Genomic DNA, 14,629 nt, shown 5'->3' with positions numbered 1-14,629 from the left:
AAGAAAGAGGTGGCATAGAAATACTGCACATGCCCACGTGTACCCCCATTTCCAACTAATCCTAAAGGTTTCAGTTAGAAAAACACACATAAGAGAGTATAACAAAGTACTTCCAGGGGAACACATTCTTGTTCTGGCTGAGGAGGTCAGACCTCTTACCCTTCCCTCCCTCATGAAACTTCCAAAAAGAACACACTCCCTCCTCCATCAGCCTGGAAGCACAGTCCTCTGCACGACCGCCAGTGGCTTGGAGAAAACCCTCTTTACACCACCAAGTTTCAACACGGTACCTGCAAGCAGTCGAGGGACGTGCTGACCACCCGTGGGGACTTGGACTGGCAAGCTAGCTCAAACGGAAGGAAATACTTGTCAGCTTCAATGAAGTTCGCCTTTGGTGGTGCGGCAGCGCCAAGCCTAGGGAAAAAGCAGAAGAGGGCCAGAGAGGGGAAGTGAAAAAACAAAAAATCTGCTTTTCCTACACCTCTAACTTCCCATCCCACTTGCCAGTGCCCCTAAACTGCATCTGCGGGGTGAGACCATTAAAAACAGAAACACGTGTGTTAGGACAAATGACCAAAGTGTCACAGGCAGAAGCAAGGTCTCTGATTAGCAAGCTATGTCGACAGCATCCTGGACTGAATGCTGGCATCAGCCATGTTCTGAAACACGACCAACTGGCTTTTTAACTACGAAGACGAGGAGCAGCCACTTCTGGGGTAAGCTGTCTTCCTGCCCAAGGAAGCAGGACATACAGGCCAAGAGTTTTGCCTTGCCTGTCAAGAAAAACTACAGCAGCATGAACTTGATCTACTTTATCCTTTCCTGCAAATGTGCAGTTATTGGGTTGGTAACCTACTAACCTAGCATCTGTTCAAACACATCCAGTGTCCTGCCCTGTGCCGGCACCGTGCTAGGAGAGTGTGTGCCACCTGGGAGCTATGAAATATGAGAAAACACGCACAGAAAGGGGTTCCCATGGCCACTACCTACTCCCTTAATACCATATTTCAGCAAGGAGAAGAGCTTACTTACCTCTGCTTTTCTATTTCTGCTTTAATTTCATCTGGTGGGGAAGAAAGAAAGTCATGTTAGGAGCATGTAACATTTATATGAAAGAACATTTTACTGAAAGATATTTAGAAAATATTAAAAAGAATGTTTATGAGCTTTTAAAGAATGAAATGCTGATATGAAATGATAAAAAGTGACAGTAATAATAGCTAACACGGACATGGAGGTTACTCTGTGCTAGGTATTGCTCTAAGTACTTTACATACTTTTATTTACTTAACCCTCCAAACAATCCTATGAGGTGGGTGGTATTTACCTCCATCTTGTTTAGAGCAGGACCTCTCAACAGAGACACTACTGACATGGCGACCCCGGGGAACAGGTGACCCATGGGGCAGTCCTGTGCTCTGTACAATGTTCAGCAACATCGCTGTCTTCTACCAAACGGGTGCCAGGAGCAACCTCCTGCAGTCTGGAAAACCAAAAATGTCTCTAGACATGGCCGAGTGTCTCCTGGGGCAAAACTACCCCAGCTGAGAATCACTGATTTAGATGAGAAGCCACGGCACAGAAAGTTCAGGTGACTTGCCTCATGTGACATATCAGGAACTAGGAACCAGAATTTGAATCCAGGCATTTTGGCCCCATAGTCCAATGTTTTATTTCCCCATTCTGCAAAATCTATGTTAATGATAGCTACCACACTATTATGGTCATGGAATAACATTTCAACTGTGTAAAAATATGTATAGAAGATTGGCAACAAACAGAACAAAAATCTGTGTTAAGAGAAGGACTATTTTTTCTTTTTTCACATTTTCCATGATAAGCATATATACTTTGTTATTTTTATAGACAAGGTTTTTTTTTTTTTTTAAAGATTTTATTTATTTATTTGACAGAGAGATCACAAGCAGGCAGAGAGGCAGGCAGAGAGAAAGGAGGAAGCAGGCTCCCTGCGGAGCAGAGAGCCCGATGCGGGGCTCGATCCCAGGACCCTGAGATCATGACCTGAGCCAAAGGCAGCGGCTTGACCCACTGAGCCACCCAGGCGCCCCGACAGGTTTTTTTTTAATTAAAAAAATGTTTTTAAAAATTTAATTTAATTTAAAAATTTTTTTAAAATATTTTATTTATTTATTTGACAGAGATCACAAGTAGGCAGAGAGGCAGGCAGGGAGAGAGAGAGGAAGGGAAGCAGGCTCCCCGCTGAGCAGAGAGCCTGATGCGGGGCTCGATCCCAGGACCCTGGGATCACGACCTGAGGCAAAGGCAGAGGCTTTAACCCACTGAGCCACCCAGGTGCCCCTTAATTTAAAATTTTTAATTTTAATTAGGTAACACCTAAAAATCTACCATCTTAACCATTTTTTAAATGTACAGCTCAGTATACTGACTGCACTCATACTGTTGTGCTAAAGCATATGTAATTTTTATGAATTAATTAAAAATTTTTTACCAAGGAGGTTATAACAACTACCCAGTAAAGGTTATAGAAATAAAGTGTCATTATTCACAAATCACAACCTCAGAGAGATGGTCTCATTTCCAGAGGAACAAGGTTCTGTGTCCTGGAAACGAGAGAACACTCCATCCAGATACAGAGAGAAGCCTCCCCACCCCCTCCATCAGATGTACTCCTGCACACTGGGCTCCTCGGGTTCAACATATTCTCAAAGCACCACTGAAGTAAGTCTGCACTGTATGCCATGTATTTAGATATCTCCAAAAGGGCAGCCTTTTCACAGTCCGTGGAGAACCAGTGGTTTGGATACGGCATTAGTTATCCCAGCAACACAGTTTGGTAATTATAAATTTCCTTTTCTCAGAGAACTCCTGTTTTAGACCAAGCTAGGAAGTGAACACTGAACAACTAGACAGACTCACTAGAGGTGGCAATTTCTAACCTTCAGGCCAACCTTCCAATGTCTTCTCACTACACGCATAAGAAAATGGGTGAGAAACACCCGGATGACTGATATCGAGTGTTTTGCTCATGGACCACCAGGACTGTGACATTGTGACACATGGGGTCTGTTAAAGAGAGCTTTGTGGCATGGTTCCTTCCCTTTGGGGACAAGAATCCACTAAGTAAGTAGCTGCAGTTTCCTCTAGCAGAGGCCCCCAGGCTGTGGGAAGGGCCCAGGAGGCTGGCGGCCAAGTTTGCAGAAATCTATATCCATAGTATCAAGGCCATGCTCCGTGATTAAGATCATGTCACTGTGTGACACGCCAAAGGGGAGCTGCTGCTCAAACTCCAATGTAAGGTTTCCTTCCAACCATGGTTACTCTGTCAGAGTTGAGATGTTCAATGTAACTGAAGCAAGGAGGCCTTCACTAGAGTCTGTGCTGGCCTCTGAGCTCCAAAATAATCTGTTCTGGAAGGTCACCGGCACGAACTCACCATTGGCTAAGGCACGGTCTGACCTATAGCAGGTGGCCAACAAATGAGGACTCTTGCTCTTTTCTTAAAAAAGGAGCCAGAAATAGTGCACAATTTCTAGTGCCATTGACGGAACCAAGCAGAGCCAAGGGGCAAAAGAAAATGAAGGGCACGTGCCCACTCAATCCTTACCACAACCCAGGTAGGCCAGAGCACTCTTGTTCTATAACTGTAATATGGCTGAGGACCCCAGGCACACACATGTGAAGTCACCTGCCCACCATCATAGCCACCAAGTGCTACTGCAGAGTCAGGATTCATACCCAGGCTGTCTGCTCCAGAGCAAAACTCCAGAACCCCTCAGTGAGGGGACAGAGCAGGAGGATGGGTGAAGGAAGGGGAGCATATGGTAGGGCACACCTGCTCTGGTTTATCGCTTCACATTTTAATAGGCACTGCTCTCCCAACAGCCAACTGGGCTATCAGCAGTCATAAATGAGCAGGCTGGAAAGCAGGGAGACCTGAGTCGGGTGGGGCAGCTTCCACTGAAAAGCAGCACTATCTTCCTAGGAAGTACTTTCTGGGCATCGCTGCTATCTATGAACCCCTAGGGTCAGACCCCCCATTCACTGTGACTTGGCACCAACCTCTGCTCCACTTCCAAGCTGAGTCCAACAACCACCTTCACCAACCTCAATATCCCATCACCGATCAAGTTGCCCAAAGTCCCTGCAAACCTTCAACTCTCCGCCACACATCTGACCTGCTACACACCTGCCTCCTATACAAACCAACGCTGCCCTCAATTCCTTCAACTTCCCCGCCAATGTCCTCCTCCCCTGCTCCAAGCCAGGCTGGTATGGCTGGTCACACTTGGAACCTGGTCCCTATGTGTAACTGTGGCACTTCCAGCTCCTTCCTGTTCCATACTGTCAATCTCCTTTCCTTCCAGATGTCCTACTCAACTGACCTCAGCAGGGTCTTTCTTTGGCCTGTCAGATCTTGACGAGTCCAACACCTCAGCTTTCCCCAGTCTCCAGTTTCCAGGGTGGGTTTCATTGGCATGACCATTATCAGAATGACAGGCAATCAAGAGCCATGACTTTGACCTTTAATTTCTGGCCAAATCCCAAACTTAGATTATACTACCATCTCCTTTTGACCTGTCTCCACCTAACAACCAGATCTCTGACAACAGGGCAAGTTGGTAGGGCTAGAGAGCCATAATCACCAACCATAAATGGAACCCTATATCATGCCAGGTGAGCCCATCTCCTCTATCCTCCACAGAGGATTGCATGTTTCTCTGCTCTCCTCAAATACCCCACCCCACCTCCCCTCCTAAACATCACCCCTCCTCTTTACTCAACCCATGGAGTGATCTCCTATTTCATTTACAGATTAGAAGCTGCCACAAGGAGACCTCCTCGATTTACCACTAGAGAACCTACAAACCGACCCACTTCTGTACCCAGCCTCCACTCTCCTGACAGAAGACAGGGTCCAATCCCTCCACTTCTGCAGTCTCCATCCCTATCTGCCTCTTGGGAACTTCATGCTCTCCGTTCCATCTAGAATCTGATCACTTTTCACCGTGCTGGGCCACCAGCACTACCTACCATCCATCCACACTACTCCAGCTCTCACTTGCCTCCCACCCCACATCTTTCTTCATACAGCAGCCAGAGGGACTCACTTCAAATGTAAATGAGATCACATCTGCTCAAAACAGATTATCCATAACCCTTATAATATAAATCAGATTACATCTGCTCCTCTCCTCAAGACTTTCCACTGGCTTCCCATCTCACACTGAGTAAAATCCAAAATCTTGACCTTGGGCTCCATGCCTCTGTAAGATCTGGCCCGGGGGCCATCCCTCTGATCTCACCTTCCACCACCCTGCCCCCCAGCCGGCTTGTCGCATGTTCCAGTTGCAGGGACTTTGCAATCCCTGTTCCTGCTGCCTGGAACACCCTCCCTTCCCCCAGACAGCCGCATGGCTCCCTCCCTCCCTTTCTTCCTTCAGTTCACCGTTCAAATGTCACCTTCCCTCACCACCTAAAACTGCCATCTCTACCGGGCCCCCATAATTCCGTATCTCCTTACATGCTTTACTTTTTCACTTTACTCTGGTTTATTTTTCCAATCTCTCTTCACAGTATTTACTGCCCTTGACATATTATTTGTTCATATGTTATCTGTCTTCCCCAGGACAATAGAGACTATGACAACAGAGACTTTTGTCTGTTCTGTTCACTGCAGAATTTCCATCACCTAGGAATTCCTAGGCAGAGAGTAGATACTCAATATTTGTTGAATGAATGAACTGTCCTTTCTCTTTCCTGCATTATTTAACCTCTCACTTAACTGGCTCCCTTCCCAAGTTTCAGCCTCTAAAGAAAGAAAAGATAAGATTAAAAAAACTTTCCAAGATCCACTCTCTTCCTCCCCTTTACACTAGAGCCAAACTTCAGCAAAGAGCAGTCCACACTCACTGCCTAGTCCCTCACCTCCCACACAGGCCTTAGCTCACTCCGGTCTGGTTTTCACCTTCACCGCACCCCCAAAGCAGCTCAAGTTAAGGTCACAAATGACCCCCATGTCTCTCAATCGGATTGGCATTTTGCTACTCTCCACCTAATCTGACCTCCCTGCAGCATTTGACCTTACTGGCCTCTCCAGCCTTGAGATGTTCTCTACTTCTGCCACCATACCCACACATTTGCCCGGGGCCTGTTTCTTGCCCCAAGTCCTTCCTACTGCCCAGGCAGACCTCCTCTGCCTCTCCTTCTCTGCCCACTCTCTCCCTAGGCCACCTCATCCTCAGTTCCCATCGAGGCTCTCTTCATTCCCAAATCATGACTTCCAGCCCAGGCCTGCCTCGTAAACATCAGCCGTACCTCCAGCCATTGATGACGCCACCTGTCCGACTGGATGCTCAAAGATAGGGTAGCTTCAACACATCAAGTCCCAACTCAGGTCAACCTCCTGCCCCACCTCTCCCCAGATGGTCTCCCCGCACTCCCACCTTACAGAACAGCCCCACCATCCATCTAGCTGGCAATCCTCTTCCTTATCTAATGTTCTTATCCAGCCCATCACCAGGTTTTGTCAGTTTCACCTTCCTACGGAGTGGGGAATGCATTCACTGTCTGGCTTCCGTCATCACCACTCAAGTCCAGACACTAACATCTCTCACCTGGAAGATGGTAACCACCTCCTCTTTGTCCCTGGGCCATCCCTCTGGTCTCTCTCTAAAATATTCTCAACACAGTGGCCCAAGTGATCTTTCCAAAATACAAACCTGGCTATCCTGTCACCTTCTCCCCTGTTCAGAACTCTTCAGGGCTGTCTTGCTGCTTTTGATCTGAAAATGAAACTCCTCACCAAGACAACCTTGGGGTCCTGCATGGTGGGGTGGGCCCTGGCTACCCCTCCCACCTTATTCTCAAACACTCTCCCCTCTCATTTACCATGCTCCAATCACACAGTAGCCTCTTTCAGTTTCTCTCAAAATTTGTTGTTGTTTTTAAAAAAATTTTTTTTTTAATTTGACAGAGAGAGAGAGAGAGAGAGCTCACAAGTAGGCAGAGAGCCCGATATGGACTCCATCCAAGGACCCTGAGATCATGACCTGAGAGGGAGGCAGAGGCCCAACCCACTGAGGCACCCAGGTGCCCCATTGTTGATTTTTTTAATCACTCTTTTCTATTCTGAGATAACTGTCAATTGACATTTTAGTTTCCTTAACAGTTATACGCCTCCCTGCCACAGGGCCTTTGTACATGCTGTTCCCACATGCTGCCAAAATGCCTCTCACCCCAGCCTGTTTCATTCTTATTTATCATTCAGATCTCAAGACTTCCTCAAAGAAATTTCCCTACTCTTTTGTTCACTCCCCTGTAGGCCCAGGTTTCTCTCCTTCACAGGACTTTTTAGGTTGTTAGTATGCTCCAGAGGATGTGATCATTTGAATAATAGGCTTCTTCCCCATTAAGTGCAAACTGCATGAGAACAGGGTCCTTGTTTGTTTCCCTTATAGCATGACACCAAATGTGACACCCAAATAAATATCTTCTCAGTGAAAGTCACCCTTGTTTAGTCAACAAACAAAAAGACCACATAAATAACAAATATGCACTGACCGCTCCCTGGGACCAAGGAAAAATTTAAGAATTTAACAGCACGAGAAGGCCGTTCTCCCCACAAATCTGTAAAACTTAACAAAATACCTAATAAAAAAGCTAAAGGGCTTATTTACAACCAAGCCAGTAAACTGAAAGAAGTTTCTTATAGGAAGACTCCAGGAATGAGTCAAGGTTTTCTAAGATAACCTTGCTGGAAAGACAGTCAAGTGTTTTCCTGGCAGGCCCCTGAAGCCTGGTGAAATTGGTGAGAACTAAATACAGTCCTGAGCTATTTATACAGGAGACTCCATGTACTTGCTGATTAAGTACACGTTTTCACAAGTCCGCTCTTTTCCATAAAGAATAGTCTTACTGTTTTCCCCCAGCACTGCTTACAGAGTCTCCCCTGAGATTTACAAGTACAGGGCAGAGCTCTAAATTCATTCAACCACTTGCTTCACCGGTGTCGAAATGTCAGAGACCAGCAAAAATGTCCATAAACCAACTTATACAGGAGGCAGAGAGGAGCAAGCATTCAGGTCCTTCTCCTCTAACTATGGTAACGCCAGTGCCTCTGGATTTTAGCAGGTCGGCTGTCAGGCTCCGGGTGTCGGTGACTTGACTGCACCCTTCACCATAATCCTGGGACGTCGGTATTACTACTTTTATCATTTCAGGAAACCGGGGCTCAAAGAAGCTAACTTGCCTTCCCAGCATCACAGGACTAACCAAGAAGCAAAGTTTCCAATTCAGCTCTCAGTGAATTTCCTGCCAAACCAATAAATAAATACTTTTCAGTAATCAAAACCCAACTTTTAGATGCTGCTTCTAGGCAGACGACCCCCTCCTAAAGAATTGTCATAAAGCTTTCCAACAAAAACGAATCTGTCAAGGTCCTGAGCCCTGGTATTTCTCAAAACCTTAGTCTGGAGCATGTGTAAACAAAATGTCTCATCAAGATGCCAGAATTTGCTAAAATTAAAGGCTTTATTCTGTATTTCAACAGAAGGCTTACTTTACTTGCCATGACAACTTAGGGATTTTTAAAAATATTTTTCAAATTTTGCACTTAGGTTCTTCCTAATGGTGAGAATAATTATTTTGAACACATTTGAGAAAAAAATCATCATCATATGGAGGACAAAGTGATTTACTTTTTATCATATGGACGTATAAATGTTAAATTTTTTTGCACATTAATACACAACTAAGATTTATGAATGTACTCTCTCAACTGGCTCCTTCCTAGTGACATTTAAACTAGTTCAAGTTTTTTCTACTTTAAAAGAAGGAGGGAAAAAACCTCCTAGGATCCACATCTCCAGCCTCCCCTTCACACCATGGCCAAACTTTGGGAAACAGCTGTCTGTGTTTCTCCACCTCCCATGCAGGCTTCAACCACTCCATGCTGGTTTGCACCTTCACTGCATCGCCTCAAGAGCTCCAGCTAGGGCGCCTGGGTGGCTCGGTGGGTTGAGCCGCTGCCTTCGGCTCGGGTCATGGTCTCGGGGTCCTGGGATCGAGTCCCGCATCGGGTTCTCTGCTCGGCGGAGATCCTGCTTCCCCCCCCCCCCGCCTGCCTCTCCGTCTACTTGTGATCTCTCTCTGTCAAATAAATAAATAAAATCTTAAAAAAAAAAAAAAAAAAAAAAAAAGAGCTCCAGCTAGCATCACCGAGGACTCCCCTTCCCTCTGAATCCCATGTAGGAGACAGAGAAGCAAATCTAAAACTGGATTTTACGATTTCTATCTCAGGACAGAGCATGTGTTAGAGCTCTTTCCCACCTGGCTGTGCAGATGTGGGCAAGATGTCCTCTGAGCCTTGGTCCCCCTTTGCCTGCGGCACCCAAAGACAGACACCAATACCACATCACAGGAAACCAGGGCAGTTTCCGGTTTTAGAATTAATCAAAAGCAGTTTATTGTGGATGAAGAGAGTTGTCCTAAATCAGAACACTTCATAACTCAAATGCAGCTTATGGGACTTAAGCTTTTTATTTTTTATTTTTTTAATTTTTTGGGGGGGGGAGGAAGGACATAAGCTTTTTACCTTCATTTCTTTCTTCCCATTAGTCCCTAAGTTAAAGTAAACCAAAGACATATACAGCAAAAAGATGCAGGAAAAAAAGCTGTCATCTTCTTGACTAGAGTCTTCAAATACACCCCAAAATTCAACTACAGAAAATATGGTCTCACTTCTTATCGAACGCTTTACTTAATGAAACTTCAAAACCTTCCTGCAGTGCAATTGTTTAAAGACTCCGTCGAGTATGCTGTATACACTTTCATTTGGAGAAGCAGTGCACCATGACAGTAAATGGTTAAGGTCTTAAGATCTGGCTCTGGAGCCGGACCGCCAGTGTTCCGTCCTGGCTCCGTGGCTTACTGGCTGAGTTATGCTGGCCAACTTCTCTGGGCCTCAATGAGGATAATAATAGTAAGAACTAAACTGCATGTAAAGCACATGGCATTGTGCCTGGAACATAGAAAAGCTTAGTACATGGTAGAGAGCAATAGTTATTATATAACATGTGATTTTAAAAACTGACTCAATTAGTTGATAAATGATGCGTCAGGGTAGCTTCATCATGGTAATAAGTGTCCCACTCCGGTGAGGGATGCCAGGAATGGGACAGTCTGTGCATGTGTGGGGGCAGGGGCACATGGGAATTCTCTGTACCTTCTGTGCAACTCTGCTGTGAACCTAAAACTGCTTGAAGAAAATCTTTTTTTTGAAATCACCCTGTTTCATATGAAAACATAAATTATGTTTACCATTTTTATATTTTCTTGATAATGACTAAGAATGACACCTACTCATTACAGAACACTCAGCCCTTGCTTAGCAATCCGTGCCGATTAAGTTATTAAGTATGATATTGGATCTCTTATCAAATATACATGAAAAGAATACCGTTAGAACAATTCAGTTACTAACGCTTTCCAGATTTCCAGACAAATTTTTCCATACTCAACTTAAAAACCTTTAGATTATCTTGTCAAGTTTCCAAACTCCATAGAGTTTCAGAACAGTACTATCATTTAAAGAGGGATCATGAGAGAAAACAGCCCTGAAGACAGTTATGAAAGGGAGGTTTTTGTGCTTTTCATAGGTTTTCTGTGCCCCGATGGAGGGTCAAAAGGTTCAAGATTATTAATATACATCAAAGCTTCGTTAACAAGGTAAAAAGCAACAATATCGCTGGGTGATGAATCCTCTTACAGGTTATTTTGATATCTCCAGATAAAGGTTGGAAGGACACAGTCTCCTAACTGGGCAGTCTGTACCTACGCATTTGGCATTTAGTGCAGATAAACCACTGAGATTACTCCAAACCTGTCCATCCCAATCACCACTGTTTTTACGAGGGACAAGCCCTGTCTTCATTGAGCTTAGCAAGTTAACGCTCCAATAAACAGAGCCTCCTGGTCGTGTAATTACATTCTTATTTATTGCATCTACAAACCACATAGAGCAATAAGTCATTCCTAACCGAGGAATCCATGCAGGTGAAGAACATCAAGCCGGAGCGCTCAGTTTCTGTGACATGTCGCAGCTTAAACTAATAATAAAAAACAACAGCAAGGCTTTACAGAGCAACGACTACATGTCAAGTTCCTTAGAAATGTCAACTAACTTCGCCTTTATAATAAATCAATGAGGAAGGTATTAATACCTGTCCAAGACCACAAAGATAAGAAGTGGAAGGCAAAGTGATTTGAACTTAGGCAGTCTCGAGTTCAGAGAACACACTCCTAACCTCTGTACTTACTATGCAGTCCCTGTATCCCTGAGCCTGTCCCGCAATATCACAGCTGCTTCCTCTAAGTGCTCTCTATCATCTAAGCATTTCAACTTTGAGCGGTCATTTTCGGTTCCTCTTATCAAAATGCATGAGAATCTACACGTGGTAATCTCTAAAACGCCAGCCCCACTGCAACACTTCTTATACACAAGCTCATACTTAAGCTTGTTCTGGCTATTCTGGGCACAAGGGATGCAGAATGAACTATCACCGTGTACTTTGGTGTAGGTTTTCTATTGCTTATAAATAATAGCCATTTCTATTTTAACAGCAATGACACAATTACTCTCTTTAAAAAGATGGCCAGTTTAGCTAACGCTGTGCATAGGTTCCCTTGTAATAGTTCCTATTAGCCAATTCGATGGCAACAATGAGACACCCTGTCTTTTGGTTACTCATTTAACCTATAGCCAAATTACTTTTCGTCAGCTCTTTTTTTGTTTGTTTAAGATTTTATTTATTTATTTGAGAGACAGTAGCATGACCAAGGAGAGGCAGTCAGAGGGAGAGGGGGAAGCAGATTCCCCGGCTGAGCAGGGATCCTGAGGCAGGGCTCAATCCCAGGACCTGAGCTGAAGGCAGCCGCTTAACCAACCAGGCGCCCCATATATCAGCTCTTTCTTACAATTCACTACTAAAACACTGAACATGCATTCCACAGTTTGGGTTGGAAAAACTTGAACTTCTGAACAAAGATAGGATGCAAAAGTATCATAAGCTCTCAAGGTTTTGACCCTTTATGACCCATAAGACAATTTTATAAGGAGGTTCCAACAATGGGGTACACAATTTGGTGAATATGTCAGGTCTTCTGAAGGAGGAATGAAAACATCTGTCGGATTAGTATTTTTAAATTTCTGCAACAATACTCTTAAAGTAATATGGAGAGGTGAGAATCCAGGCAGATTTCAAAATGGAGTTATAAGTATTGGGTTTTTGCGTAACAAACTGCTTTGTAGTGCTTATCCTGCATTCCTGATAAAACAATATCCAACAGTTAGCCTTGATTTTCTGAACAGAAAAGCTTTACAAATCCAAATCTTAGTAAATTCCTCCAATTGATCCTGGATTTCACAGGACTAACATCTGTTTCCAGATTATCTAAGCAACAACAACCTCTCCATCTATAGTTCTTGACCCTTGAGGGAGCCTCAGACCCTTCTGAGAGCCAGATGAAAGCCATGGACCTTACCCCCAAGAAGTGCAGAGTTCACAAGCTCATCCCTAGGCCTCAAGAAAAGAATTCCAGCACTATACCTCATACCAAATGTAGTGAGAAAAGTGATGGCAACGTCAAACTCTGACAGAAAAATCAAATTTTCCATTTACTCAGTCAATTTGTTAGGAAAAAACAAGTCTTTTTACAGATTCCAAACCAAAGGCATGGGGGGGGGGGGTGAATTAGCTTGAAGCTAGCCCTGGGCAAATGTATTGATCCTAGCTGTACAGAACTCTCTTCTCTAGAAACTCCACATGGTGGGTACTTCTTGCCTTTCAGGACTCAGCTCAAATGTCACCTCCTCAGAAAGAATTACTTTCTTGACAACCTATCAAAAGCAGTCATCAGGCCCTCTTTATCACATCTTGCTGTTTGACTTTCACAGAAGTATTTATCAGTATTCAAAAACGTCTCATTATTTTTTTGTTGTTGCTTCTTCTTTTAGAGTATAATCGCCACAAGAGCAAATACCTTGTCTGTCTTGTTCCTGTTCCCTCCCTACTGTACCCTCAGTGCCCATCACAGTGCCTAGCAGACAGTGGGCATTTGATAAATATTTCAATGATCAAAACTAAAAGACAGCATGTCGATGTTGTAATCAACTACCAAGGGTTTAACTAGCTATGAGTTAGAGTTCCCTTCCTCTTTCCACAATCTGTGGGTCCATTCAATCAACACCTACCACGTGCCAGGCACTATTGCGGGTGCGGGGGGTCCAGCAGTGAATAAAATAGACAAGTCTCTTTACCGTCACAGACCCTCTATTTTAGAGAACTGCCCGCAATAAGAAGATCTCTTGCACCTACCTAGGAGGTGTAGAATATGACGGAATTATGGGAGAGCCCGAAATGAAAGAAAAACATTCTCCAATCCGGGACTCCGAAAGCAAGCCTCAGGGGTTTCCCTAAACCAGTTGAGCAGCTCTTCCCACCTGCTCTGCTCACGTGGGGAACCCTAACTAAAAGAACGCAAGTAAAGAAAAAACTTGGGGCAAGGGCTACTGCTTCTGAGGGTGGTGAGGGGAGGAACCAGGAAACAGGACGGCAAGGAGTCGTGGCAAGAGCCCTGGGCTGGGAAGCTGGAGAGCTAGCACCAGCTTGTCACTAACTTGCTAGGTGACCTTGGGCCAGTCCCGAGCTGCCAGGGCATCTGTTTCCCCCCGGCTATCATGAGAGGGCCGGGAAGGTAGGATTCGAGGTCGGGGGAGGTGGAGGCCAGGAGGCCGGGCGGGGTAACGGCCGGCGTGGGGAGGCCGGCGCGGGGCCGGGCCGGAGCGGCTCACCCACCGAGCGCCACCTGGCAGGCCCTGCGCAGCTGGGAGTGCTGGGGCCGCTTCACCTCCTTGTCGGCTAGGATCTTCTCCAGGGCCCGGGACACGAACATGCTCTTGGTCTGGCTCTCCTGCATGGCCCCGGCCCGGCGGGGGCTGGCAGCCCCGCGGGCGGGCGGCGCGAGCAAGCGGGCGAGAGAGGTTGCGGGCCCGGCGTCCCGGCCAGCACCGGCCGCGTCCGTCCGCGCCGCCCCGTCAGGAAGCTACGCCGCGGCCCCACGGCGCCGCCATGTTGGAGCGCGTCACGTGACCACGTGACTGGAGGGGCCGCTACGGCCGCCGCGCGTCCGTCGACCCCGTGACCTCCTGCGGGGCGGGGCCTGCGGTTGGGGCGGGGCCCGATGGGCAAGGAGGGGCGGGGCGAAAGAGAGAGGAGTGGGGAAAAAGAAGGTGGGGTAGGCGAGTGGAGGTGTAAAAAGGCTGGAGGGGACGGGCGGGACTGGAGAAGCGGGAGAGGGAGGACAGGTGGGGAAGGGGGCGATTGGAGGTGAAGGGCTGAGGGGAGAGAGGAGGTAGGAAGAGGAGAGTTCAGGAGAGGAAAAGAGGGGAAAGGAGGTGAGGAGAAGGAGAGAAAATACAGGGAGGAGGGGGAATTGGGAGAAGGGAAGAGGAATGAAATGGAAGAGGAAGTGGGGTGGGGGAGAAGTGTGAGAGAACGGCAGGAAAACACGGAGGGAGAAGGAGAGAGGAGAGGAAAGGAAAGGAACGGGTGGAGGGAAAGGAACGGGTGGAGGGAAAGAGGAGGTGAAG

At 46.1% G+C, this 14,629-nt stretch overlaps 1 protein-coding gene across 1 annotated transcript in view; it reads right to left on the bottom strand.

Moving 5' to 3' along the window:
- Positions 1–14,142, bottom strand: part of ARFGEF2 (ADP ribosylation factor guanine nucleotide exchange factor 2) — a 103,832-nt gene extending 89,690 nt beyond the window's left edge. Inside the window, exons 1-3 of the mRNA XM_047746019.1 lie at positions 13,836–14,142; positions 1,033–1,063; positions 291–414 (exon numbers count right to left, since the gene is read on the bottom strand). Of these exons, the coding sequence (XP_047601975.1) occupies positions 291–414; positions 1,033–1,063; positions 13,836–13,956 (276 nt within the window). The 5' untranslated portion in view covers positions 13,957–14,142. The remainder of the gene's footprint in view (positions 1–290; positions 415–1,032; positions 1,064–13,835) is intronic.
- Positions 14,143–14,629: the final 487 nt, after the last annotated feature.

The sequence above is a fragment of the Lutra lutra genome, chromosome 9 (genome assembly GCF_902655055.1).
Source record: "Lutra lutra chromosome 9, mLutLut1.2, whole genome shotgun sequence".
In the NCBI taxonomy this organism is placed as follows: Eukaryota; Metazoa; Chordata; class Mammalia; order Carnivora; family Mustelidae; genus Lutra; species Lutra lutra.
This window is presented reverse-complemented; position numbering and strand designations above follow the sequence as displayed.